General features: G+C 55.1%; 1 protein-coding gene across 2 annotated transcripts in view; it reads left to right on the plus strand.

Moving 5' to 3' along the window:
* FBXO31 (F-box protein 31) overlaps positions 1-21,708 on the plus strand; it is a 42,839-nt gene extending 21,131 nt beyond the window's left edge. For both annotated transcript variants that reach the window (XM_079906842.1, XM_079906843.1), the window contains 7 exons: positions 1,671-1,747; positions 4,320-4,487; positions 5,103-5,177; positions 12,542-12,651; positions 14,057-14,210; positions 15,300-15,661; positions 17,611-21,708. In XM_079906842.1, the coding sequence (XP_079762968.1) occupies positions 1,671-1,747; positions 4,320-4,487; positions 5,103-5,177; positions 12,542-12,651; positions 14,057-14,210; positions 15,300-15,661; positions 17,611-17,833 (1,169 nt within the window). In that variant the 3' untranslated portion in view covers positions 17,834-21,708. The remainder of the gene's footprint in view (positions 1-1,670; positions 1,748-4,319; positions 4,488-5,102; positions 5,178-12,541; positions 12,652-14,056; positions 14,211-15,299; positions 15,662-17,610) is intronic.
* Positions 21,709-27,044: the final 5,336 nt, after the last annotated feature.

The raw sequence follows: 27,044 nt of genomic DNA on the forward strand, positions 1-27,044 counted from the left end.
CGGCGGACAGAAGCTTCCTGCAGCTGATGAGGACGAGTTCTGCGTCCAGACTTCCTACCATGCTTCTCGGAGACCACGTCCGACGAGAGCCACATGCCGTGATGCCCCCCAGCTGCTTGTAGCTGTATTGCAGACTTGTTTTAATTGGGGACTACTGTCCCATTGAGGTGTGAGTGTAGTTATAAAAATACAGTAGAAAACTTGAAAGATCTAGAAAACATAATGAAAATAACCAGTTGTCAGCATTGGTTGCCTGTCTCTGTGGACTGGTCTGTTACCTGGATGGTCTCCTAAAACATCAGTGAAAAACTTACGTGCGTGAACAAAAAACCAGTTTCAACTGAATTTGAAACCTCTGTACGCCCAGGTGTTTTGTGTTCCAGCGTCCTAGCGTGTCCTAACCGAGGGCAGCTCGGAATTCATCCTCTGACGCTCACCAAAGCTCCAGAGACGTGTGCTGTGATGACTGGCTTGTAAGGAACAAGGCCCTGGGGCTGTTCCTCATCCACTTGTGCTCTTCCTAGAGCCGTGGGGCCTCGTGTCCCCTCGTCCTCTGAAGTCCTCTGGGCCACGTTCCCTTGGACCCAAAAGATGATATCTCCCCACAGCCTTGTGGCCCAGATCAGCTGCTCTTGGTGTGTGTATGTAGCTTCCTGATGGTCTTGATAATCCATGTCTGTAAGGCGTCGGGAGTGTCCTAGGGGGTATATTGCCTTTACGATGGGTCTAACACGTGTCTGTATGTGCTAATCGACGGTGACTGTCCGAGTGCACTTTGAACTTAAAAATAACGTCGTGTACCTGTAGGGCTCTGGGTTTTGAGGTTCACACCCAGCATCTTAGCAGTGCTTCAGATTGCTCGAGTAGATATGAGGGATTTGGTGGAAACCGCCCCCCTCCACTGGTGAGGAGACAGACAGACCACTTTTAATCCTCAGGTGCAGATAACACAGGGTAGAGTCTTTGGAGGGGAAGGACCAGTCTGCCAACTGGAGCTAAGAGCACATTGTGTTTGTTAAACAAGCAATAATAAGCAGGGTCAGGAGCCATAAACAAATACTGAACTCAGACAGTGCAACACACACTCAGGTGTTTAGGGGTGAAATTGACTGATGGCTGCCTCCGTTACTGAGGAAGGAAGGAGACCATTGGTAAGAATAAAACAGAAGGGGGCTCCTGGAAAGGGCAGTGGGGCACCAACGGTATGTACGTCTGAGAGAGGAGAGACCCTCTGCTACTTACGTGTCTATGGAATGTTTCTCCTGATTTTGTTCTGTGTATTGATTTTGTATCCTGCAATGTTACTGAATTCATTTATTAGCTCTAATAGCTTTTTGGTGGTGTCCTTAGGATTTTCTCTATATAGTATCATGTCATCTGCAAATAGTGACTGTCTTACTTCTTCTTTTTCAATTTGAGTACCTTTTATTTCTTTTTCTTGCCTAATTGCTCTGGCTAGGACTTCCAATCCTACATTGAATGAAAGTGGGGAGCGTGGGCATCCTTGTCTTTCAAAAGATTTCAGCTTTTCATTTTGAGTGTGATACTGCCTCCGTTAGGGATTTCTTCACACGTCCCTCCTCTTCCTCACGCTCTTTCCTCCGATTATTGACTGTAAAGTGAAGATCAGCTGGCTCTGATGAAGTCCTGTCCTCTCTCTCTCCCTGTAGTGCTTCACCGATACAGACACATTTTGGGACTGTGGCAGCCAGATATCGGGCCGTATGGAGGACTGCTGAACGTGGTGGTAAGTCCCAGAGCGTCGGGCCTGGGTTCTTGCGGACGGGACTGCGTCCTCCCTCCAAGGGGCAGGCCAGTTGTTCACAAAGACTCATTGGGCCAGGTTTTATTTTCCTAGCGAGCAGAGATTCATTTTAAGTAGCTCTTGGCTTCTGCCACACCTACGAACTTCGTGGTGACGGGATGCCTTCCCTGGTCCCTGCCTCTTGGACACTCGGGGCCATCGGCCTTCACACCCCCGGGGCACTCCAGTGTTGGCTTGTGCACTGGTTCGTTGCCCTAAATCGGGTCTGCAGGCTAAAAGAAAAGGAGGCCACGTGGGGCCCTCGGAGGCTGGCCCTAGACAGAAAGCCCACGCCAGGCCCGCCCCACCCAGGGACCAAGTGGCATAGGCTTGGTGTCATGGCAGGTGTCTGTCCCTTCTCTTCAGGCTTGCCCCCTGAGGTCTACAAGCAGCATTTTAACTTTACTTTATTCAGGCATTATAGCTGATCTCAGCAGGAGGGGCTGTTTGATACAAGCTCCTTGGTCGTAGCCAGGAGAAGAGTCTTCTGGTTTTAATTTTTATATGCTTCTAGGTCACTTGCCTAGAAGCATATAATAGCTGCTCATTTTTGGGTCCATTTGAGAAACTCAGATCTGACTTTTCTTGGGCTTAACTGGTGTCGGTGTCTAGCAGGATGCAGCCCTCGCCGGTGCTCTTGCCAGGCACGAGTGGTGCCTCTGGGACAGAAGCCGGGACCTGAGTGGGGCCATTGTACTTGCTGAGCTCTGGGCAGGGGCCTGGCCTCGATGTTGCCGCAGCTGATGGTGCAGGGAAAACACAGCCAGGTGCCCTTTGGCCGGCGCTGCACACGCGCTTGGCAGGCCAGAAGCCAAGTCCAGGGGACTGGCCGCAGCTCGTGTCATGGCTCACGGGTCTGCCTCGCTGTGGCCTTTGGGGCCCCCAGGGAGCCTCCTCGTGGCCTCCTCCGAGCCTGGTTCACGTAGGCCACGGGGTGACTGGTTACTTCGTCACTCTGTATTTTGCTCACCAGGTGGGGTTTGGGCAGGGATCAATATTGCTTCATATTTTTTATAATTTGATGGAAACATCTGTTAAGAAACTTGCTTTATATTTGTTCTGTTTAATGTCACTGGGGAAGCCTTGCTTTTAGAACATTCTCACAGGGGCCAAGACAGGCAGCTCCCAGCGTGGGCAGGTTCTTTCCTTTCTTTTAGTCGGGGAGGGTGATGATTGTTTGTCTTACTGGCAGTGAGTAATAGAGTTAAAAAAAAAAAAAAGCCTTCTGAAAGCAGGGGATAATTAGGGGAAAATGGAGCCTATGACAGAACGCCGCCAATTGGCTCTTGTCTCAGATGGTTAGCGATTAAGTTCTCTCCTCTGTCGCTAGAGCCGGAAGCTGTGGACCCAGGCTCCGCCAGGAAGGCAGGAGCGACTGCTGGGCCATCCCCAGTGGGCTACAGAGGCCACCCCCTCCCCTCCACTGAGAACGTGCCTGGAGACTGCCCCCTCCTTTGACCTGATCACCACTTTTATCATTTGCCATTTTGAACACGTACAAGGGTAGTGGGAATGGCTGGGTGAACGCCCACAGACGCCCACCTCCTGGACTCAGAGGTTGGCCGTAGTGCGCCAGGTTCACGGTGTCTGTCTCTGCCCCTTTGCCTTTTCTTTTCCGTACTTTAAAGCAGATCCCAGGCCCGTGTCAGTTCATGTCTGTACTTCAGTGTGGATCTCTAACCATGTGGGTGTTTCGCACGTTCCCACACATGTGAGGTCCTGACCACGCCTCACAGCAGTGGCAGTAGTTCCTGGATTACCTGAGGCCCAGTCCACGCTCGAGGCTCCCTGACGGTCTCAGAACCGCCTTCGACAGCTGGCTTGTTCACGAGGATCTAAGCAGGCCCTCGTGCTGCCTGCTTTGTTTTGCCTCCTGAGTCTCTTCTGTGGAAAGCAGCACTCCCGTTTTCCTCTGGTCAGTTGCCCTACTGGGTGTCACACTTTCTGGATCATTCCTGCTTCTTTCTTATGTCTTTTAGCTTGTGCTCCCGGCACCTTCCCACCCCCACTTCATAGCGGAAGTTCTCTCTAAAAGGTTTGCTCGGATTTGGGGCTAACCACTATATTTTCTATTAAAACATTTAGTTACTTTTTCAGCTTTATTTAGGTATAATTGACAAAACTGTAAGATATATAAAACGTACATTGTGGTGATCTGATTTGATGTACAAGTACACTGTGGAAGGATTCTCCCGTCTAGTTAATTAACGTACCCATCACCTCACATTTTTATTTTTTTTTGAGGGGTGGGGAGAGCACTGAGTTCTATTTCTTAGTAGATTTCAGTGATATAGCAGCGTTATCAACTTTAGTCACCATGTATCATGTTGCATAAACCACTTTTCGATGAACACACACTGGTGGGCGGGGCCGTGCTCGTCCTGCTGCGCTAGGTGGGGCCCCAGGGTCCCTGCGGGACCGGAGTGTGAAGACAAGAATGGTCCTCGTGGTGATCTGGGGGGTGCGGATACTGAGCCTCCGCCTCCCCCTCAGCCGTGTGTGGACCTCTGCACAGGTGGATGGCTTGTTCATCATTGGCTGGATGTACCTGCCTCCCCACGACCCACATGTGGACGACCCGATGCGGTTCAAGCCCTTGTTCCGAATCCACCTGATGGAGAGGAAGTCGGCCACGGTGGAGTGCATGTACGGCCACAGGGGGCCCCACAATGGCCACGTCCAGGTGAGCACGCGGGGCAGCGTGTGCAGGTAAGGGGCTGGGTCTCCTCACTTCGTCCCGGGCCTGCTGCCAGCTGTTTGCCAGGGTCTTCCCAGCTGTGCACCACGCCCATGCCGGCCAGCAGGACCGGGAAGCGGGCCCTGGCCCGGCCCTTCTGTGTGCTATGCCGCTGTCGCTCCTCAGAGATTCACTTGCTGGAGCCTCCCCTGATTCTGCCTCTGGTTAGAGCCAATTGTCCTTCCAAGAGAGATTCCTCACTGTTCCTTTTTCTCCTCTTCGCAAGGGCATCAACTTGGAACCAGACGTTCTGCTCTCGGATGTGGGCCTGGCAGGTGGCCAGCCCGAGAGCAAGCCTGTTCTCTATCTCAGTAGGAGAGCGCCAGCCCCTCTGTGCTGCTCTCGGACCCCCCGGGGGACAGCGACGCCTGGCCCCCTGGGAGGGAAGCATGTGCTCAGGGGGGTTCCAGCCTTCCTTCTTAGAGCAGCCGCAATCTGGTGGCCTCTTGGGGTCCTGTAGATGAGTGGGATGCGTGGGTGCGGGAGGGACTGGTGCACGCCTGCTCTGGTGGGGGTTAGGGGCTGACTCGTTACCCTTTCTCCTTGTTGTGGACACTCAAGATCGTGAAGAAGGACGAGTTCTCCACCAAGTGCAACCAGACGGACCACCACAGGATGTCTGGTGGGAGGCAGGAGGTGAGGCCGGACCCTCCTGTCCTGCGGGGCAGCTGAGAGGGTGGGTGGTTTGAAGGGAGGGCCGCTTCCCGGGCTCATGCTGGCGCTGTGGGCGTGTGTGCTGGGGCCAGGTTCTGAGTCCCCACCACCCCCAGGATGAACGGGCCGAGTAGAAATAGTTCTCTACCTGGTTCTCCGTCGCCCCTTTGACAACAGGCCCGTGGGCGGTGGGGTCTCTTCCTGGATGTGAATTGCAGGGAGACCAGAGGCCTTTATTGGCGTGAACCCCGTGGTGGAGGTTCCCAGGTCACAGCCATGTGGTGGGTGAGCCTGCGTGAGTGTCTTCGGGTTTCCTTTCTGCACGAGTAATCTCACGTCGCCTTTGAGTTTTAGTTACACCACCATCTCAAAACATTCTTAGGAGAACCTCAAACTTTTAAATGCAGGATGCTCGTTGCATTTATTTGTCGGGTGCATCTCTTAGCGTTTCTGAGTCTGCTGGGTCCCTGGTAGCCAGGGGTCTGCAGGGAGACAGCGCAGATGGAGAGTACGCACGTGCTGCTTGGAATCTGTTGAGGGTAAACGAGGCCCTTGTTTTCCCGAACGCATGGTATGTGAAGGTGACGGTAATGACGTGCTTCCTTCCCTAATAACACTGTCATTCAGTCTCACATACAACCACATACACATCAGTGGCTGTTCCAAGTCCACTTTTAAGTGAAACACGTCAACAGCATATTTTCCAAGAATAGAACCTCCTCAGCTGTTGAGACCTTAAAAGGGCCATGTAATGGACTTCTGGAAATACTCTGGGATCAGAGAAAGTTCCTGCGAGCCAACTGCCGTGTGCGGCCTCACCAATTTGGAGACGGAATGGTATTTTTTCTCATTATGAAGGTAATAACATGCTCCTTGTGGAAACTAGAAAAACACCTAGAAGTTACGGTGAGAATAAAATGCTTTGTTGGAATCCTGACTTTGGTGGTTAATTTGCATTTCTCTTATGTTTGAGGCTAGGATTAGTGTCCTGTGGTTCCTTTTCTGTGAAATCTGTGTTCATACCCTTTGCCTGGTTCTGTTTGGTGTTGTTATGTTTCTAATTGATTTGTAGGAGTTTTCATCCTGTGAGGAAGTGAACCCTTCAAGATACGAGATGCAAATATTTTTTCCTCCTTCATTCTTTTGTCTTTTGGTTTGAAATGAGGTATGTTTTCACTTGGAGAATTTAGTTTTTAATTTTTATATTTGCACTTGTATATGTCTTTTCCTTTTTTTTTGGCCACACTGTGTGGCTTGCGGGATCTTAGCTCCCCGACCAGGGATCAAACCTGGGCTCTGGGCAGTGAAAGCGCAGACTCCTAACCACTGGACCGCCAGGGAGTTCCCCTTCCTGAATAGCTTCTTAGTTTTTTTCTTTTTTTTTTTGCGGTACGTGGGCCTCTCACTGTTGTGGCCTCTCCCGTTGCGGAGCACAGGCTCCGGACGCGCAGGCTCAGCGGCCATGGCTCATGGGCCCAGCCGCTCCGCGGCATGTGGTATCTTCCCGGACTGGGGCTCGAACCCGTGTCCCCTGCATCGGCAGGCGGACTCTCAACCACTGCGCCACCAGGGAAGCCCGTGAATAGCTTCTTAGTTTGATGTCATCTTAAAATCCTTTCCCCACTTTGAAATTATACTTACAGACGCGCTCGTGTTTTCATTTTCACGTGTTTGTTTCCCACATTTATCGCTGGTTCTGTGGGTTTATTCTGTAGAGTGAGCTTCAGCCCGCCTTGGCTGTAGTGCAGGTACCCCTCAGTCACCTCAGCACTGGTGCTGAGTGATGCAGGTTTTCTCTACGATTCAAAATGCCATCTTCGTCCTGCGCTGCCATTTGAATTTGATTTTCTTCAGGTAGATCGTGCACGTTTGTTGTAAAGCGTCTGGTCTTTCGTTGCTGCTGTAAATGGACTCTTGGCTCTCGTATCTTTCAGCTGGTGACTTTATATATAAAAGCTGTTGCACGCCACCCATCTTACTGCGTCTTCTCTTTCATTTATGAGCACCTTTGAGTTGATTACCTTGAGTTTTCCAGGATAATACTGATTATCTGCAAATAATGACATTTCCTTCTTCCTTGACCCCTTGTGGTGAGGACAACACCCTTGTCTAGTGGTGGGTGTGGTTCACATGGTCCTGTCACGAGGCAGCAAGGTGGCCTTGGGGTCAAGATATACGTTATTATGCTAGGGATGGAGCTGTTTATTCGTGTTTTATTAAGAGGGCTTTGTTTTAATTGAGAAATGATGTTGAATTTACCAGTTTGTTTTAGCATCTGTGGAAACCATCAGGTGATTTTTTTCCCCCTTAATCTAGTAATGTGATGACTTATGTTAATAGATTTCTAACCACTCTGAAGTCGTGAAAAGAGAGCTTGTTTGATCGTGGGGCACAGTTCTCTCTGCTCCTGGATGCTCTTTGATCCTGTTTTATTTAGGACTTCTGCATTGATGAACGGGCTTGGTCTAACATTTTTTGTGCTGTCTTTGGCTTTAGGAGCAGTCTTTTGCTGGCTTCTAGAACTGGGGAGCCTTTCTTTTCTCTCTAGGCCTGGGAATCATTTAACAGTGGACTTGGAACTCCTGCCGGTCTGGGGTGGGGAGATGCCGCACGTCTGCAGGCAGAGCAGGGGCTGGGCTGCCTGAGGTGCCGAGGGATGCATCCTAGAGTCATGGGGGCAGGGGGGCTTGCTGTGTGAGGCACAGTCACTCTGTCCATCTCAGTTGCCCGGGGCCACTTTGCTGGCTCCTTGTGCCGTCTCCTGTCTCCCTCCCTCTTGCCCTCCAAGGGGGGAGCTGGGGGACTGGGGGACGGGTTCTCCCATGGATTCCTGTGTCAGCCTGAAACATCTTCACTCTGTAGCTGAGTCTTTCAGACCCAGAGCGTGGCTTCAGGCTCCAGGGAGAGAGAAGGAGCCGTGAGGTGGGCACTGCCGTGTGTCCTGACAGCTCTGAAGAAGAGGTGAAAGTCTCGGCCCCGGATTCCGGGCTGCTCTGCGCTCTGATGGTTGATGGTCACTTAAAATTCTGGGCCACAAGGGTGCTTCCCAAGGGAATGGAGGACTCCTGGTGGCCTAGGAGGGTAGGAAGGTGAACGGGCCTTGCTTATCACTGTCTCCAGGCAGAAGGCTGTCCTTGGCACCGTGGAGAGATGTGGAGATGCCCGCCCCAGCCCCTGCAGGGCGTGCTGGCTGTGATCCCTTCGTCACCACCCAAGGCCAGCTCTGCATAAGCTGCATCCTGAGGCTGCCAACCGCCCCATTCCCCATCCCAGTCCCCAGTCCTGGGCCTTCTGCCAGCTTTGTGCACCTTCCAAGGCCACGTCCTGCGGCGGGATCTGGCCCCTCAGGACTGGGGTGTCCTGCTTGCTCCTTACGTGCCCCTCCTGGGGGCCCTCCCTGTGCTGCTCAAACTGCAGCTTCATCTCCTGGGCCTTTGAGAGCAGCTCAGGCCTTCGCCCGCCCAGACCCCAGCAGTGCGTCTGCTCTCTGGCTCCCGCTGCAGACGCTGCCTGCTCTTCTTCCTGGCTCTTCCCTCCCTGCCCGCGCCCGTCCAGGCCCTGCAGCCTGAGGCTTCTGGAAATCGGGGTGGGGGGGCGCTGTGAGGGGGAGCAGAGGTTGGGAAGGGCGTGTGGCCTGGCCCTACCTGCGGTTGCTCGGCCCTGCAGAAGGCTCTGGCGCTGGACTCCCCTCAGTTGCACACAAGTGGCTTCTATTTTGCTTTCCTTTGTCTTATGTACTTTCTCGCCACATTCCTAAAATGATACCTCGTCATCATCAGATCCGGAATCCTCAGAATCGGGAGGGAAAAGAGTGCTGACACAGCCCCACAAGGAGCGGCCTCCGTGCCCATCCTCCATCATCCCTTCAAGTTTCCTTCAGCCTTCGTGATGTCATTGCAGTCTAACTATCTAATTTGGATAGTTTTTCTATTTTTTTTTAGCTTAACCGTTATTCCAGAAACATTTCCCAGTCTCATTAGAATTCTTTACGACCTTTTTTTTTTTTTTTTTGGCCATGCTGCGCAGCCTGCAGGATCTTAGTTCCCTGACCAGGGATTGAACCCATGCCCCCTGCGTTGGAAGTGTGGAATCTTAACCACTGGACCACCAGGAAAGTCCCTACAAACTTTATTTTTAATGCAGCGTTCCATCTGTCATCTGCTGCGCTGTAATGACTGTAGGTGTGTGACCATCCTGCAGTTGGACTTGGGGTTTGTGGTCAGATATTCCCCTGTTACCCTCCTGACCATGTGACTCAGTGACTTAGCCTCTGGGAGCCTCAGCCCTTGTCTGTAAAATGGGGCCATGAGATTACCTGCGGTGCCGAGTGATTCTGGAGGGTTGAGTAAGACGCTGAATGACTTAGTGCCAGAGCTGGTCGGAGCCGCCCAGGAGAGATGCCGGGCATTGTTACTGTGACCCACTGCCTGAACTCTGCAAAAACGTTGTGGTTTTGGATTGTACAGAAATGGAATTGGGTAAAAGGCCCTGAAGGTATTCCAGATTCTCTTTACGTGCTGTCAGTTTGCTGGTCCCCGTTTACAGCCCACCAGGGCACGTGAGCCCCCTGCCTCACCACGTTCCTGCCAGCCTTGGCATTGGCCCTGGCAGAGATGAGACCGGTTAGCACGTGCCCTTTGGTTAGGTTTAATTCTGCCACCTGCTAGCTGGGTGGCTCTGGAAAGGTCTGTTGACTTTTCCAAGCCCCAAACCTCTGTAGAACGGGGAAGATGTTAGCACCCAGCTCCTAGGCCGCTGTGCAGAGTGAAGCAGTGATGGGGCGGTGTTGGCCGTGGTGGACGAGCCCTGGGTCCATAGTGGACTGAGTCTTGTCTGATATGTTCTAGGCCCCTGTGTTTTTCCTTGTGGATACATATCTGGTAAGATAATTTCATAGTAAGCATATTTGTTCTGAGTAATTGGGTCTGCTTGGTATTCTTAATGACTGACCTTCTCATGCAAAGTAAATAAGATTATGATTGTTCACAGGCCAGCTTCATGGTATTTAGCTCAAGTCTGATTATGCACCATGGCAACACTGAAATCACTACCTTCTTTTACTTCCATTTGTATCTGTTATTTCTCTATTTGATTTTTTTTTTAAGGGCCTACCCTTCATGAGTTAAGCCACTTAAGTGGAAGATTTTGATTTGGGTGAAGTCTAATTTGTCAAGTTTTTTCCTTAGTGGTTACTGTTTTCTGTCTTAAAAAACTTTGCTTACCCTCCAGTTGCAAAGAGAGTGTCTCTCTCTCTCTCTCTCTTCTTTTTAGAAGTTTGGTAGCTTCACTTTACTTTTCGGTCTGTGACCCATCTTGAATGGTTCCTGTGTGTGGTGTGAGGTGGGGATCGGGGCTCCTTTGCTCCCTGTGGTTGTGCAGTTGTTCAAGCACCATTTGTGTAAAAGACTTTCTTTCCCTGGGAGGTGGCTTGGATGCTGTGATCGAAAGTCCACTCCTGAGACACACGTGGGTGTTTCCAGGCTCTCTCTCTCTCTCTCTCTTTTTTTTTTTGGCTGCACAGCTTGCGGCATCTCAGTTCCCCAACCAGGCCATGGCAGCAAAAGCCCGGAATCGTAACCACTAGGCCACCAGGGAGCTCCCTCCAGGCTCTGTCTTTAGTTCTGCCCTCTTGCTCAGGTACCATCTCGGTTACTGTCGTCTTGTAGTGGGTCACAGTGCACGCTAGTGTACATCCTCCAACCTTGTTCTTTTGCAAGATTGCTCTGGATGTTCCAAACGAATTCCAGAATCAGCTTGTCAGTTTCTACAGAAAGCATGGTGGGATTACGATTGGCCTGATGTTGAGTCTGTAGATCAGTCTGGAGACAGTTGCTGACCCAATACCAAGTCTCCCGGTTCGCAGGTGCCTCTGCTCTGTAGGCCTCTTCCCCCGCCTTTCAGCAGCATCTAGTGGTTTTCGGAGTAGAGGTATCACACGTTTTGTAATGTTTATTCCTAAGTCCTATGTCTTTTGAGGCTGTTGTAAGTAGGATTTTCAAGTTTTTTTTTTACTTTCCAGTTTTGTGCTGCTAGTATACAAAAATTCCGTTAATTTTATACATTGACCTTGTAGTTCTAACAGTTGTTTATTTCAGTCACTAGTAATTTCTCTTCTTTGCCAGGGTTTGGGCAGTAACATATTAAAGCAATTGACAGATTGTAGCTTTTTTTTTCTTGTTGTAAATTGCTTTTGCTTCTGTTTGTAGAGCTAATTCTAGATATTCACTAGAAACACTCTGTTGAGTTCGGATCCCAGAGCTGTGGATTAGGTACGTTAGGTGTACAGAATGACACTGTTAAGCACTAAATATCCTTCATTGTTCGATTCCATAATGAATTATTGGGCTTTGCGGATGAGGTATGCATAAAAGTTTTCTTTTTACAAATATACTTACTGAACGTAACTGTGAAGGCACATTTTATTTTACTTTATTAAAAAATTTTTTATTGAAGTATAGTTGATTTACAATGTGGTGTTATTTCCTGCTGTACAAAGTGAATCAGTTATACATATGCATATATCCACACTTTTTAAAATTCTTTTCCCATATAGATTATTACAGAGTATTGAGTAGAGTTCCCTGTGCTGTACAAGTAGGTCCTTATTACTTATCTATTTTATATATAGTAGTGTGTATATGTCAATCCCAGTGAAGGCACTTTTTTTTTTTTTTTTTGTGGTACGTGGGCCTCTCACTGTTGTGGCCTCTCCCGTTGCAGAGCACAGGCTCTGGACGCGCAGGCTCAGCGGCCATGGCTCACGGGCCCAGCCGCATGTGGGATCCTCCCGGACCGGGGCACGAACCCGTGTCCCCTGCATCGGCAGGCGAACTCTCAACCACTGTGCCACTAGGGAAGCCCTGAAGGCACATTTTTAAAAGGAGAATCCACCCACACTCTCTGCCCCGCCTGTCCCTGTCCTGTTCCTCATTGGTGGCTGCAGAAGGCAATTCTGCTGACTTGGCCGGCACGGGGGTCTGCTGTGCCCACTCCCCCAGAAACCTGAGAACCAGGCTCAGTGTAGACGCCACCTGTGTGGGTGGCACAGAAGCGAGGCTTGCCCAGCTGCCTCCTAGGCGCTCTCGACATGGGCTGCGGCCCCATCCTCCCCGAAGGACCCCCACGGTCCCTGCGCTTCCTTCCTGTTGAAGTTGGGCGGGGGAAGTGGGGACCAGAGCCCCTGGTGCCACGCCTCAACAGGAAGGAAGGCCAGGAGCTGGGAGACCAAACACACAGCAGCCCCCCTCCCTCCTGCCCGGCCTCTGTCTTCATCCCATGCACTCAGCGTCACAGCCTCTCCGAGCCCTAGTGTTGTGGCGGTTTTCGTGACCTGTGTTCTCTCGAAGGAATTCCGCACGTGGCTGAGGGAAGAATGGGGGCGGACGCTGGAGGATATTTTCCACGAGCACATGCAGGAGCTCATCCTGATGAAGTTCATCTACACCAGTCAGTACGAGTAAGTGCAGCCCCTCGCTGGGTGTGAGCGGCCTGTCTCAGGTACTGTGAACATGGTCTCCCGGTGGGTACTGTGAGCACAGTCCCTCTCTGGGTACTGTGAACACAGTCTCCTGGTGGGTGCTGTGTGCACAGTCCCTCTCTGCGTACTGTGAACACAGTCTCCTGGTGGGTGCTGTGTGCACAGTCCCTCTCTGCGTACTGTGAACACGGTCTCCCGGTGGGTACTGTGAGCACAGTCCCTCTCTGGGTACTGTGAACACCGTCTCCCGGTGGGTGCTGTGTGCACAGTCCCTCTCTGCGTACTGTGAACACAGTCTCCCGGTGGGTGCTGTGAGCACAGTCCCTCTCTGGGTACTGTGAACACAGTCTCCCGGTGGGTGCTGTGCGCACAGTCCCTCTCTGGGTACTGTGAACACCGTCTCCCGGTGGGTGCTGTGAGCACAGTCCCTCTCTGGGTACTGTGAACACGGTCTCCCGGTGGGTGCTGTGTGCACAGTCCCTCTCTGGGTACTGTGAACACCGTCTCCCGGTGGGTGCTGTGAGCACAGTCCCTCTCTGGGTACTGTGAACACGGTCTCCCGGTGGGTGCTGTGCGCACAGTCCCTCTCTGGGTACTGTGAACACGGTCTCCCGGTGGGTGCTGTGCGCACAGTCCCTCTCTGGGTACTGTGAACAGGTCTCCCGGTGGGTGCTGTGCGCACAGTCCCTCTCTGGGTACTGTGAACACGGTCTCCCGGTGGGTGCTGTGTGCACAGTCCCTCTCTGGGTACTGTGAACACGGTCTCCCGGTGGGTGCTGTGTGCACAGTCCCTCTCTGGGTACTGTGAACACGGTCTCCTGGTGGGTACTGTGAGCACAGTCCCTCTCTGGGTACTGTGAACACCGTCTCCCGGTGGGTGCTGTGTGCACAGTCCCTCTCTGCATACTGTGAACATGGTCTTTTTCTCAGGGTACTGTGAGCACACTCCCTGGCCCACCTCAGTGTCTGTTTTCTGTCTGTTGGACTATCATCACCCACCAGCTGTGTGCTGTCACGGGCCTGGCCTGTGTGTTAGAGCCTCATAGTTGCTTTCCCATGTCTACCCGGGGGGCCTCTTAGCCTCCCTGCTGCCGTGCCCTCTGCCCCCGGACCCTGTCGCATGGCCCCTGTTTAGCCCCTTTGCAGTCTCAGGGGTCCCTGCCCTGGGGTGATGGAGAAGGTGTGAGGTGTGCTGTGCACATGTGGGGGAGCATAGCTCAGGAACGAGGGGTGCCCCTAGTGGGGAGCTAACCCTGGCTGCCCTGGGCCACCCTGCCCAGCCTGCCCTGTGCAGCATGGCCGGAGGTGCATGAGCTCTGTACTCCTGCCCCTGCTCCCGTGTGGCTCTGTGGCCGAGCTCTCATGCTGCCCGCTCCCCCTGCAGCAACTGCCTGACCTACCGCCGCATCTACCTCCCGCCCAGCCACCCGGACGACCTGATCAGGCCTGGCCTCTTCAAGGGCACCTACGGCAGCCACGGCCTGGAGATCGTCATGCTCAGCTTCCATGGGAAGCACGCCAGGGGCACGAAGATCACGGTGAGTCCAGGGGCTGCCCTGGCAGGCCCAGCACCGTGTGGACTCCATCACATCGGCGTGGCGTAGTGTGACTCGGGCCGCACCCTGGCTGCTCAGTGTGGGCCCCGGACCGTGGCACTGCTTCCCCGGGGAGCTTGCTGGGAACGCAGGCCCCACCCAGACCTGCTGATCCAGGGCCTGCCTTCCATAGGATCCCCCGGCGATTCTGAATGTTTCCAAGGCAGCCTTACCACACGGCTCTCAGCCCTGGCCACACCCTGGATCCCTGGGGAGGTGGAGGAGACACTGATGCTGGGGCCCCATCCCAGAGATTCTGATTTAATGGGGGTGGGCCGGGTGAGGGGCTCCAGGAGCTCCCTGGGTGACCCTGAGGTGTGGCCATGGTGGACACCCTCTGCATTAGCACTCCGGCCCCCGTGGCCCGTCCTGGCCTCAGCAGCTCGGGAACGCAGTGGGAGGATTTCTGAGCTGAGTGGGGGTCCCGGATGACAGGCCCTCTGTCACCCGCTCTAGGGGCTGCTATCCACGTGCTCGCCTGTCGCTGTACAGGTGTTGGGGGGGGAGTCTCTGCGGAGGCGCAGAGCAGGCCTCTTCCTGGTCCTCACAGGGCACTGCTCGCAGCTCCGTTGGCCGGGCTCATTGTGGACGAGGGGCTGGGACCAGGCCGTGGGGCCTGGGCGTTCTCCCAGGTTCATGCTGGGGAGCTTTCGTGTTCCAGGCAGACAGTCTGGGCTGGTGTTTCCGGCCTGTCCCCCGTCTGACCGGGGAGGGTCCGTGGACCTCTCTAGGCCACGCATCTCTTCAGCTGTCACGCAGGCTGGCTCCCACCTGAGGTCTTTGGGCGCAGATGTGCCTGCGGGCCCTCCCAGGGTCACTCGTGGGTGCTGTTGTTCCGTGTCCTCAGAGGTCCTTCACAGAAGGCTGCCTGCGCTGGGTGCTGCTTTGTAAGGGCTTCTAGGTTCTTCTGACTTGTAAGGGGTTGCCGCCAAATCAGTAGGAAGGCTGAGCGAGCGCCCTCGGCCGGAGGTGTGACCGGGGCTGGAGGCCGCGGTCTCTGAGCCTGCTGACCGCCGCCCGCTGGCTCCGCAGGGTGACCCCAACATCCCTGCCGGGCAGCAGACAGTAGAGATCGACCTCAGGCACCGCATCCACCTGCCCGACATTGAGAGCCTCCGCGACTTTAACGAGCTCTCGCGCATCGTCCTGGAGGTGCGCGAGCAGGTGCGCCAGGAGCAGCAGCAGGAAGGTGGGCCCGAGGACGCCGCGGGCCTCGGCCGGCAGAGCCCCCAGCCCTGCGCGGAGCCACCCGCCGAGCAGGCCAAGGGGCCCGGGGATGGAGGGGCCGAGGCCGCGGCTGAGCCGCCCGCCCAGTCGGGGCAGGGGCAGCCGTTTGTGCTGCCAGTGGGCGTGAGCTCGAGGAACGAGGATTATCCCCGGACCTGCAGGATGTGGTAAGGATGCCGCGGGGCGGGCAAGACGGGGCTTCCCGGAGGGGACTCTGCCCGGCCGGCAGGGAGGTGGCCTGGGGTGGGGCCGACCCCGCGCTGGGGGCCCTGCACTGGTGGGGAAGCTCTGCCTACTTGGGCCGGGTCCCAGCTCGGGCCGAGCAGACTGTGAGGCTCCTGTCAGCTCACCCCTCTGGGGGCCTCAGCTGGCAGGCAGGGGGCCTCCTCCCCAACGTCTCTCACTGCACAGCCGCTGAGATCAAAGGTAGACAGGCAGACAGGTGAGACGTCGGGCAGCACTGAAAGCAGGCCGTGGCGTCCCTCCCCGCGCCTCCCCTGGAAAGCCTGCTCGCGGCGTCCTGGACGGCCTTGCAGGGAAGGCCTGTCCTGGGGTCTCACCGCCTCCTCATTTCTTCGTGTGGTTTCTCCCCGGCTCTAACAGCCTCCCCACAGAGGCCGTGGGCCCCGGTCTGGGACAGGGCCTGCCCGCTGCTGCTAGCTCCTCACTTGGCGTGCTGTTTGCACGGTCCTGTCTTAGAGATGCACGCCCTGCCCTGGTCCCCTGCACTCCAGGGCTGTTTAGTTTAACTACAGAGAATAAAATGAAAATTCAGGCCCTCGGGCACACTGGCCGCATTTCAAGTGTTCAGTAGCCACTCGTGTGTTGGACAGTGCAGGTCTAGAACATTCCATCGCCATAGAGAGTTCTCATGGACAGTCACCTCGGGGTTCACTGAGGGAGGAACCTGTCAGTCTCCTGGCAGATTATCACAGCCGACTTTTCTCTGCCTTTGCACGTTACGTGTGAAGGTTTCTTTCTTTACCTCTGGGCCATCTGCTGCCTCTCGTGTGCCCACAGTGGTCTCCTAGGCTTTTCACATGTAGGCGGGCGCACGCCGAGCTCCCCAAAGGGAATTTAGGCCTCTGCGTGGACTTGATGGAAAAAATTCATTACATTTTCTTCATGTCAATACAGTTGTGATAAAAGAGGCTGAATTTGGGTTTTCTGGAGGGACATGTACACATAGTGAATGTGTGAAGTTTTGAAAGGTCATAAAGGAAAAGGCTTTGTTATCCCTGGGAAACTTGACAACTTGCAGCATCTCAGGGCCAGCTCAGAGCCCTCTGGCAGCGCCGGCCTGGAAGCTCTGGCCCAGCCCCCGGCTGTGTCATGGGATGGTCCTCCACCCGGTGCTAAACATCAGGGGCTCGGCCAGGAGGGGCGCATGCGCTCTCTGGCACTGCCACAGTGCCTGCGCAACACACGTCTCTGTGTATCTAAGCTTGGTGCACCCCACCGAAACTCTCTGAGCCATGGGCCCTCAGGCGCAGGGCTGCTGTCCCCCTCCTGCCAGGCAGAGCCTCAGCATGGTGGGCAGAGGTGGGCGTCCCAGGCACCATTCCACGCATTGGGAGGTTCAGGCCAGCCCCTAACTCCTCGTCACCTGTTCTTTGCAAGAAAGAAATAAACATATTACAGCCTGAGTCTCAAAACTTGGCTGTAATGGGTATTTGAAAGTCCTGCTTCTGGTTAATGTCAGTTGCATGCCAATACATCATTATCGATTCCATTTGAGTTGTTCAGACGTGGACCTAACTGTCCCGGGGATTGCGATTTCTGTTACCTGGGTCTGCATCGTAAAGACATGTACTTTGGGATAGAGAATACGAGGTGGGGCTGCCTGGGACCCTCGTCCTTTCGTTGGGTGAGCTGGTAGAGAGAGAGCAGTGGTCGGCGGGGTGAGCCCGACTGTGTGGGGTGAACGCCGGCTTCCTCGAAGGCGCAGGGCCCCACCTCTGTGCAGAGCTGCTGGCAGATGGTGGAAGTGGCCTGGAGGTGGAATGGAGAATGTTCCAGAACGTCCAGGACCACGGGTGATGGGCTTGGGCCAGCACGCGCCTTCGAGGCCCCGCTCATCCCCTCTCCCCGCGCTTTCCCTCTTGTCCTTGTTCAGTTTCTACGGCACGGGCCTCATCGCCGGCCACGGCTTCACCAGCCCCGAGCGCACCCCCGGGGTCTTCGTCCTGTTCGACGAGGATCGCTTTGGGTTCATCTGGCTGGAGTTGAAGTCCTTCAGCCTATACAGCAGGGTCCAGGCCGCCTTCCGGAATGCGGACGCCCCGTCCCCACAGGCGTTTGAGGAAATGCTCAAGAACATCCAGTCCCTCGCCTCCTGATGGCCCACCGCCCCGCGGCGGGCGGCCCGGGCTGGGAGGGCAGCAGTGTGCGCTCAGGAGACGCGGCCTCTGACCGGAACACCCACCTCCTCGTAGGAGCCTCTGCGCGGCCTCCCCAGACGCTTTCCGTGGACGCCCACATATCTGCCAGTAGCAATGGGCAAGCTGAGCATGTCCGAAACAAACAACAGAACCAGAACAAACCGCCTTAGAGGACGGGCTGCAGGGCACGTAGGTGACTGAACTGGAGAAATTGGCCACTTTCTAGGGAAAACAAAATCCTCCTCCAGGGAGGTTCACAACGCAACAGAGTCTGTTGCCTCCAGCCGATGGAAGGGGTCATGGGTGAGGTGTGCGGGCTCCACCATCCCCTCTGCAGGAAGTGAGCCAGAGGGCCTTGGTGCCTTCGACACAGCCTGGGCAGGTGGGGCACTGTGTGTGGAATAAGGGCTCCAGGGAGTCGGGCTTGGGACCCACTTCTCTACCGACTTGCTTGGATTTTGGACAAAGGCATTTCACCCCGATCTCAGTTTCCAAATCAGTGGAATGGGGCCAGTGATACGGTTCACTAGGGAACGCCACTGCAGGCCTTCCAGCAGCTCGGAGGCCCTGCAAGCACCGCCCGAGCCCGGTCCCTGCGGTGCGGTGTGCCTGCCCGGCCTCTCAGGCTCTGGAACCTAGACCTTCACTGCGGCAGTTCAGACAGGCATTCACTTAGTTCACGCCTTGCCCCTGCCCCGCACTCACCGGTGTCAGACCCTGAGCTGCAGCCGCTGGTCTCAGAACCAGGACAGGGCACCCTCTGAGATGACCTGCGTCTGTTCCTCCTGCTTGCTTTACACAGGTGCCGCTCTTGAGAGGGGCGAAGCAGCAGAAGGGGTTGTGCCAGGTGAGCGTGACGTCCCTTTGCGGGGGGTGGGGGGGCTTTCTGGATGCTGCACGTAGGGAGCGCACTTTGGAGACCAGGACCCTCAGGGAGCCTCCAGCATGCAGACCCTCCCGCTGGCATCGTCCCTGTGTCACGTTGACCCCTTCATTTGGGGACCCCTGTGAGCTCGCTCTGATCTTGCTGTCTCCTGAAGAGCGGAGCCCCGCGTGCCTGTGCGCAGACCTGCTGGAGTTCTGTTCAGCCCTCCCTCCAGGCTGCACCTGCCTACCAGGGCGTGTGGCTTCCCGGGGTGGACGGACTCTGTTCCTTCCCAGTTGCTCGTCCTTGTCGGCTGGACTGCGCTGAGCCCTCACACTGGGGGCGGGGGCCCCAGGGAAGGGGCAGCTTTGTGGTGCCTTTATGTAGAGACCAACCTGAGGTGTCCCATGAAGCGTGGCCTGTGTCTCGTGATAGCGCTCTCCCTGACCAGCCCTTTTCTAAAACAACAACCCCCACCGCCCCCGCTGCAGCACATTTGGCGACCCTGGCCTTCCTTTGCTCCCAGAATCACAGAAGCAGCCAGCTCTGTGCATGGCCTTGAAGCGCAGGCTGGGCCTCCCCGGAGGCTCCGTGGGGCTGCCCTGGGCACGCCGGGCACTGTCGGCCGTCTCGTCCGAGGCACGTAGGCCCCCCTCCCAGACCCTTCCAGCAGGACCCGGGGTCGGGTGGGAACGTGGTCCCAGCTCCCGCGTCTCTCGAAGGACTGAGCCTCAGAGCCTGAGGCCGCTCCCTCCCTCTCACAACGTGGCTGTTCTTCTCTCGTGCCAAGCATGGCCGTCCCCAACGGTGACGACTGGCCGCAAAGCCTTGAGGACCGTGAAAACGGAGGACAGCTGGGCTAGGCTGTTCCTCTCTAGATTTCATCATTGTTTAAATAAAATCAAGAAAATGCGTATTTTACCCAGAGCCAAGGGACCGTCTCCCTCTGAGGCCCCCAGTGTTGCAAAGCGCACACAGATCGAAGACGAGCACTTCTGATTAAAAACCAGTCTCAAACCAAATGCTGTTCTGCCTCTAGTGTCTGGCCTACGCATGGTTTCCACTAACAGTGACTAAAATAACCCTGGTCTCTTGGCCGCGTTCACGTTGGCCTCTGTGTCTGGTGTCAGGCGGGGCCCCTGGGCCTGTGGGTGGGGTCTGTCTAGCTGGCAGTGGCCGGGGTGACGCCAGGCAGGTCAGCAGCAATGAAGGGTGAGGGCTTGTCATCCGCACAGCCGGTCATGCAGAGGTCCCCCAGTCTGACCCGTGCTCAGCCAGCTCTTGATGTCAGTAGGTGAGGTGTAGGGAGAGTGGCGGTTCTGTGCACAAAGCCGGCACTGGCCGCTCCCCTTCCTGGAAGACGGTCAACCAGCTCAGGAGGGGAACTTCCAACCAGTTAACTTGTAGGCGAGGATTCAAAAAGGCTGACGTCGTTGTCCGAGGCCTAAAGGCAACCGGGCTTTTGAAAAAGCAGGTTCCAGTGGTGCACTCGACCCAGGTTAGGGGCTGGCAGCGTCCACGTGGGGCTTGATCTGGGGGTGGTGGGTGGACCTCGGAGGGTCTTTAGATGTTTCCCATGGTTGGCACCGCCTTCACTGCCACTTTGCTGCCGTGAGGTTGGGGAAGGAAGCTCAGGTGCACCTCTGTGTACCTGGGTGGGCTCCACGCTCTGCTAGTCGATTGGAAATGATGTGATTGGAGATGTCAGACACGGGTCACTGGCGATTTTCCCTGTTGGGGCTGAGCGTTTTTTGGTGTGAGGCTGTGGGAAATGACCTTATTTTTTGGCCGTGGGCCGTGGGCCTGGCCCCTCCTCCAATACAGTCCAGCTCACTGGCTGGTGCTCACAGCCACAGCCGCCCTGCTCCGCCCCTTGTCCCCTCCTGCCCCGACACCAGGCTGCTCAGTGCCAGGTGCCTGCGTCCCTGGCCAACGCGGAGGGCGGGAGAGTGCACAGCGGTCTAACTAGCTACATTCCCGCTTCCTGCAGAACAAGCGCAGGGGTGCAGTTGTCCTGCCAGACTTTCTAACTGAGTTGTTTCCAGATGACCAGACCCCTCCCTTAGCCAGCTGCCCTCTCGGCCTGACACCTTCAGGGCTGGTTGCAGTGTGCGGGTTGCCCAGGTTGCACAGCTGCTGCTGTGAGGACACTTCAGTGCTTGTGAGCTGAGCTGAAGAGGATCAGAAACCTGCTCAGCCCTTTGTCATTTGGGGAATTTCCTAAGCTCCTTGTGACCACGGTGTCTCGAGTGTAGACTGGGAGCACCTGACTGTGACTCAGTAGCCATGTTCTTTTGGATACTTTCAAGAATGCCTACGGGAATGTTCTCATATAACCCTCACCTGCCTTGAGGATAAGATGACCCGATTCATGGTCCATCCCAGTGTTAACGTAGGCCAACTTCTCTGTCTTTACTTTTGGGAGAAGATCTGAAGTGTAATTTGTATATTCTCAGAACAATTTAGAGACAGAAGAAAGCCACAATGCCGTCAGTTTGCCTGATGCTGTGCATGGGAACCATACGGAGCGGTGTCGTTTACAGCTGGGTGGCCTGCAGGCCAGCCTTCCATGGGGCCAAGGTGACCAGCAGTGGCACCGGAGGCTCGGACAGAAAGGCAGCCCCTCTTCTGGGTCCTTTCTGTGCTCGCCGGGAGACCAGCCAGAGCACGTGAAGGGATCAGAACATTTTGCTTTTTTAGCTTAATTCAGTACTTTTGGTGGTTGTTTGAGATCATACAGTCCGCTTGGAGAAGAAAAACTTTCATCCTGTGTGATCTTGAAACCCCACCCCGTGAGCGAGAAAGACAAGAGTGGAGATGGAAAGAGTTGTGGTCGCTCTCAGGCATCCGCTCGGGCTTGCCAGGTGCGGCCGGGGCAGGGCCAGGACCCGAGGAAGCAGCTGCCGCAAGCCTGGGCCCCGGCTTGTGACCCGGACACAACAACCATGCGGGGTTGTTTCTCCATAAAGCAGCTTCTGAAATCTTATTGTGTGCTTTGTAATTTATTCCTTTCGGGATGTGGTTCAGATGGAGGCTGGAGCCCTAAGCAACATGGCCTATGGATGTGGACAGGGGACGATCGTGGGAGGGGGCTGCGGGTCGAGGGAGGGGACTGGGGCATGGGTGGGGGGGCCTCCCCAGGGGCCTGCGCTTTTTACACTTGATTTTGACAAAATTTTGATTTTCCCAGTTATGGAACGGAGTGGTGAGTGACCCCCGGGGAACCCAGACAACCGTGGGTCCCTGGATTCCTCCCTTTCACCCAGCGGACATGTGTCCCCCTCCCCAGCAAGGCAGCCCTGAGGGCAGGGCCCAAGTGGGTTTTCTTAGTCTGAAGTCTAAGTAAGTTGCTGTTTCTGAGAACAGAAGGGCAGGATAGATAGGGCAGGGCATGTGCTCAGCGGCTGGGCATACAGCTGAGGAGCTCATTTATGTATTATTTTAACCGGTTTACAAAAGTAATATTCTTGTGAAAAATTCAAATGTTTTATGTAGGAAGTAAAAGTACCTCATGTTCCCATCCAGCTGGGCCTGGAGCCCTGAGAAGGGTTGGGGCTAGGTCCCCTCCCCCATCCGGGGCGTCGCATCACCCCCATCCCTGCAGGCACCGTGCTCGCCCTTCCCCGCGGCAGGAGGCTGCATTGGTGGCCCTGGGGAGTGTGCTCCCCTCCGGCCCGGCGTCCCTGTGACCGGGTCCCTTTGTAGCCCGCCCTCTAGTGGGCACGTAGAGTCGCTGCACGCTGTGTGACCCCAGCCAGCAAGGTGAAAACAACAAAGAAAGAAGATACGCCACTTGGGTAAAGTTTTCAGACCTTTCCCCCCACTTTGACTTGAAAATCCATGAGTGATGGAAGGCCGCCTTTCAGGAAACTTGGGGAGGGGAGGGCTGGCAGCTCTGCCCCGCCCTGGGATGAACAGGTGCTTCTCCGGGAGCGGACTTGGAAGGAGGCAGCCGGTCACCCAGGACACCCACGAGGGGCCCTAGAGGCGGACCTGAGAAGCAGACCTGAGGTCCACCCGACGGCCCTGCTCTCGTGGCACGCACATGCACCCTCAGCCTGGGCCGAGCCCCAGACACAAGATCTTTTAGGGGAAACCAGCCCCGCTGCTGCCTAGGCCCCTAGAGCTTCTCAGTCCCCAAGCCCGGCTGCTTGCTTGGGGCGGCGCTTCTCCACCAGTCATAAGGTCTCCACGTTTAGGGGCCAGGTGATTCTGTGCTGGGCCACCCCGCTTGCTGTAGCGGCTGAGCTGCATCCCTGGCCTCCCCCATCATGACAACCAAAAACGTCTCCAGATGCGGCCATAGTCCCCTGGGGACTGTCACCTGGTGGAGAACCACTGGGTATGTACCTGCACCTCCATGCCCCAAACAGGGTGCCAAGTGTTGGGGACACAGCAGTGAACGGGTGGCAGGGTCTCAGTCCTGCACAGGTCACAGAACAGAACATCCCCCAAATGGGCTCAGGTAGCCTCCCCTTGACTCTTGGGTGCTGTATCAGGTGATGATCTGTCTCCAGTGCAATGAGGGGTCAAGGCTGAGATGGAAGCTGGTGCAGGTGGTCATGTGGTACCTGGCCTGCAGGGCCCAGATGGTGGGCGAGGTGCTGTGTCCTCACCTATCTCCCTCTCTACCCAGGAGGACGTCACTCCCAGAACCTCAGCAGGGGCCCAGGAACGGGGTGTCTGCAAAGCTCCAGAGCCGTGGGCTCCTCCCTGGTACCGGCCCCGTCCTCGGCACATTTCCCCGGCTCCTGGTGGGCAGGAGTGGGCAACGGCTGTTGTGGCAACAGCAACACTGCCTGCCACTCGAGCTGGTGGCTTGGCTTCCCGAAGGGTGGGTAGGCGTGAAGCTCAGCGCCACCAGGTCCTCAGCAGGAGGGAGATGCCTGCCCAGCCCTGGCATGCTGAACTGTGATCTCTGGGGAGAGGCGTTGAGCAGTCGAGTTTTGCAAACCCCCCAAAGGATTCTGATGTTGCACAAATATCTCCTTTTCCAAAATCTTTTGGGAAGAGGATTCCAGAGAAAATACCTCAAGGAACATGATTTTAAACACATAGCTGTTCTTGGCACTGTAGTGGGAATCACTGGACTGTCCTTTTTAATTTCATGGTTAGGTTTTTTGAGTTATAAATTATGTCAATTTTTAGCGTAAGTAAATTTCTTTAAGTTGACCAACACATAGAGCTGTGAACAGGCACCACAGTCGAGATCCAGAATGTTCCATCTTCCTCAGAATCCCTGGTGCTGCCCTTTCATAGCCAGTGCCCTGCTCCGAAACCACTCATCCCTTCTCCATCCCTAGTTTTGCCTTTTTAGAATGTCAAACTGAATTGCATATTATGTAGCTTTTTTAGTCTGGTTTCTTTCATCAGCAGTTTCTCAGCCTTTTATTCATTATCATCTCCCTCCAAGGAGCCTTTTTAGACATTTTTTTCCCCTAATACTCCCCATGACAATTTAACGCCACAGATACAGTTTATATGTACTGTATGCATTTGTGTGGGTCTGTGTGCGTGTGTGAGCCCAGGTGGATGGCCCCACTGCCATAGAATGTCTCTCCTGTTCCCAGCGTTCCACAGTTCTATTGGAAGGCAAGCTCCCATGGGGCGCCATGGGTGCAGGGAACATGGTGCCGAGGCCTCTCCTAGAGGACTTCAGTGATCTCGGGGAAGGCGCTAGGACGGGGCTCTTGGTACCTCGGAGGTGGGGGTGACACAGTGACAGAGGCACTTGAAAACGAACAGACTCTCCTAGCCTGGTGGCCTGGCTCGGCTGTGCCGTTCCATAGCGCTCTGACAACAGTGAGGAGGAGGATGACAGTGGTCCTGTGTCCCCCAGCAGATTGCAGGAGCTCGCAGGGAAGAAGGGAAGGGAAGCCGAGACGCTGATGTCACAGCCACCGAAGAGAGAAGTCTAGGTGTCTCGGTCAGTGAGGGTGACGATGAAGCCTATGGTCCTACGAGGAAAGGGTAAGGTTTGGGGCAGCAGAGTTGACATCATGCTGTCCACCGGTGGGAACCTGTCACATCATGCAGGGCCCCCATCCAGGTAAAAAGTGAGTCCTGTGTCCAGGGCCATGACGACAGTGGCACCTGGTGTGATCTTGACCAAAACCGCTGTGCGGCTTGGGCTGGGAAGACACTTGAGCGCTCAACGTCAGAGAGACCCAAAAAGTTATGAGACATGAGAACTTAAGAATTACGGTTCCTATTTAGATTTTATTTGAAAATCATGATTTCAGTTAATCCGTAGGATTTAGGTTTGTGGAACTCCTATGCCTGTCACAGGTCAGTTAGGCAAGGCTATCTTGAAATAAGCCAACCTCAAAACAAAAGCACAACTTTTTGGTTCTTTTCTGGGTTACCAGTAATACGTACTTTTTTTTTTTTTGCGGTTTGCGGGCCTCTCGCTGTCGTGGCCTCTCCCGTTGCGGAGCACAGGCTCCGGACGCGCAGGCTCAGCAGCCATGGCTCACGGGCCCAGCCGCTCCGTGGCATGTGGGATCCTCCCGGGACCGGGGCACGAACCCGTGTCCCCTGCATCGGCAGGCGGACTCTCAACCACTGCGCCACCCGGGAAGCCCCAATACATACTTTTTAAGGAACGTTCTCGAAGACACAGATGTAGACACGTGTGAGAGTGGGAAGTGGCCGTCCTCCAGCTGCCGGACGAGCCAGCACTGTGTGTGTGTGTTTTTGTCTGTGTCCTCGAGTGGACATAAGCTCTCACTCTCTTGGGTGTATACCCGGGGGGGGAGGGGCGGGGAAATGCTTGGCCATAGGGTATTCACACGTTTAGGCTCTGTAAATACTGCCCAACAGTTTGCCTATATGGTTGTATCCATTTTGTGAGTAATGTATGAGGGTTCCAGCTGCCACATCCTCTACAGACTTGGTACCGTAAGTCCTTTTAACTATTTTTGGTGGGGATGGGGACGGTGATGAGTCACTCTTGACATGAGATGGCAAGTCCAAGGGGTGAGGGCCAGACTTTCTAGGGGGGCACAAACCTGTCTTCTATGCTGCCACGATGTTCCAGTGGGCTCAGGAGGAGAATGCAAGGAAGCCAAGGGCCCTCCAAGGCTGGCAGAGACAAGACAGCCATAAATAAAATGCTAGGCTAATGGTGAGATTCCTGGATAATTTTGTCATTAGCTATTAAGAGACCAGTGGTGACATTATTTATAGACACACATGCGGTGGGGGGGTGGTGGTGTCTGAAATAATTAGCAGCTAATATGGTGGGGTGCTGCCCAGTCAGCATCGGTGTTGGCCCGGAGAGCCTGCGTGGGGGTACTGGCTGGAAGCTCAGCCCTGTTTACACTTCATGAACTTACCAGTTAATAAAGGAGCCAAGAATCCTGAGCAGTGCCCGGGAACTCCTGTTTGTCCATGGCTAGAACGCAGCACGTGGAGATGTGCCCCCCCCCCCCAAAAAAAGAAAAAAAGCAAAACAAACACTGAGAAGTCTGTTTCCAAGAAATACTTTTTTTTTTTTTTGCCCCACGGTGTGGCTCGCTGGATCTCAGTTCCCCGATAGCCGGGCCAAGGCATTGAAAGCTCGGAATCCTAACCACTAGGTCAGCAGGGAACTCCCATGCTTCCAAGAAATACAAATCTGATCTTGTGATAAAGATCACAGAGAGGCAGAAAACATTCAATTTTACTAAAATGTGAAGACAAGCATCGTGTCTTCATTTCGGAAACTGCCCAGAGCGCACACGTGCGAGGGGGAGGAAGGAGAGATCAACGGGTAGAGAAACGGGCCGAGAGTTCAGAACCGCACGGCATCTCTGGATGTCAGTTGTTTTGAATTCCACGGCCTTCGAACCCCCAGGTTGCTTAAGAAACACACATTCTCTAAAGTCACAATTTGAGCCCGATTCAGCCAGTGACTTGCGGGGCGCCCGGTTAAATCTGAGTGTCAGAAAAACAACGACTTCAACTACAAGTACGTCCCGGGTCCTGCGTGGACACACTCCTACCGAGATGCTCCCCGGTATCCGTAATAGGCCCTGGGCCGGCACCGCGCCCCCGCGGCCTCGGGGGGCGGGTCCCACCTCTTTCTCTCCTTCCAGGGGACAGAGACCCCGGCTAGTGTGCCCCGCGGCCCCGCAGGCCCGTCCTTCGGAAATGGTGAGTGGGCATTCCCGGGAGTGAGGGGGTGGTTCTTCCGGGGCCGACGCCCATCCAGGCCAGGCCGGGGCCACAACCGACACGCGGTCAACCGCGCCGGCCCGACCTCCGCTCAGTCCCCGAGAGGAGCCCCGCCCCGCCCCGCCCCGCCGACCTCGCCCTCTGACC

Source organism: Stenella coeruleoalba (genome assembly GCF_951394435.1).
Source record: "Stenella coeruleoalba genome assembly, chromosome: 20".
Taxonomy (NCBI): Eukaryota; Metazoa; Chordata; class Mammalia; order Artiodactyla; family Delphinidae; genus Stenella; species Stenella coeruleoalba.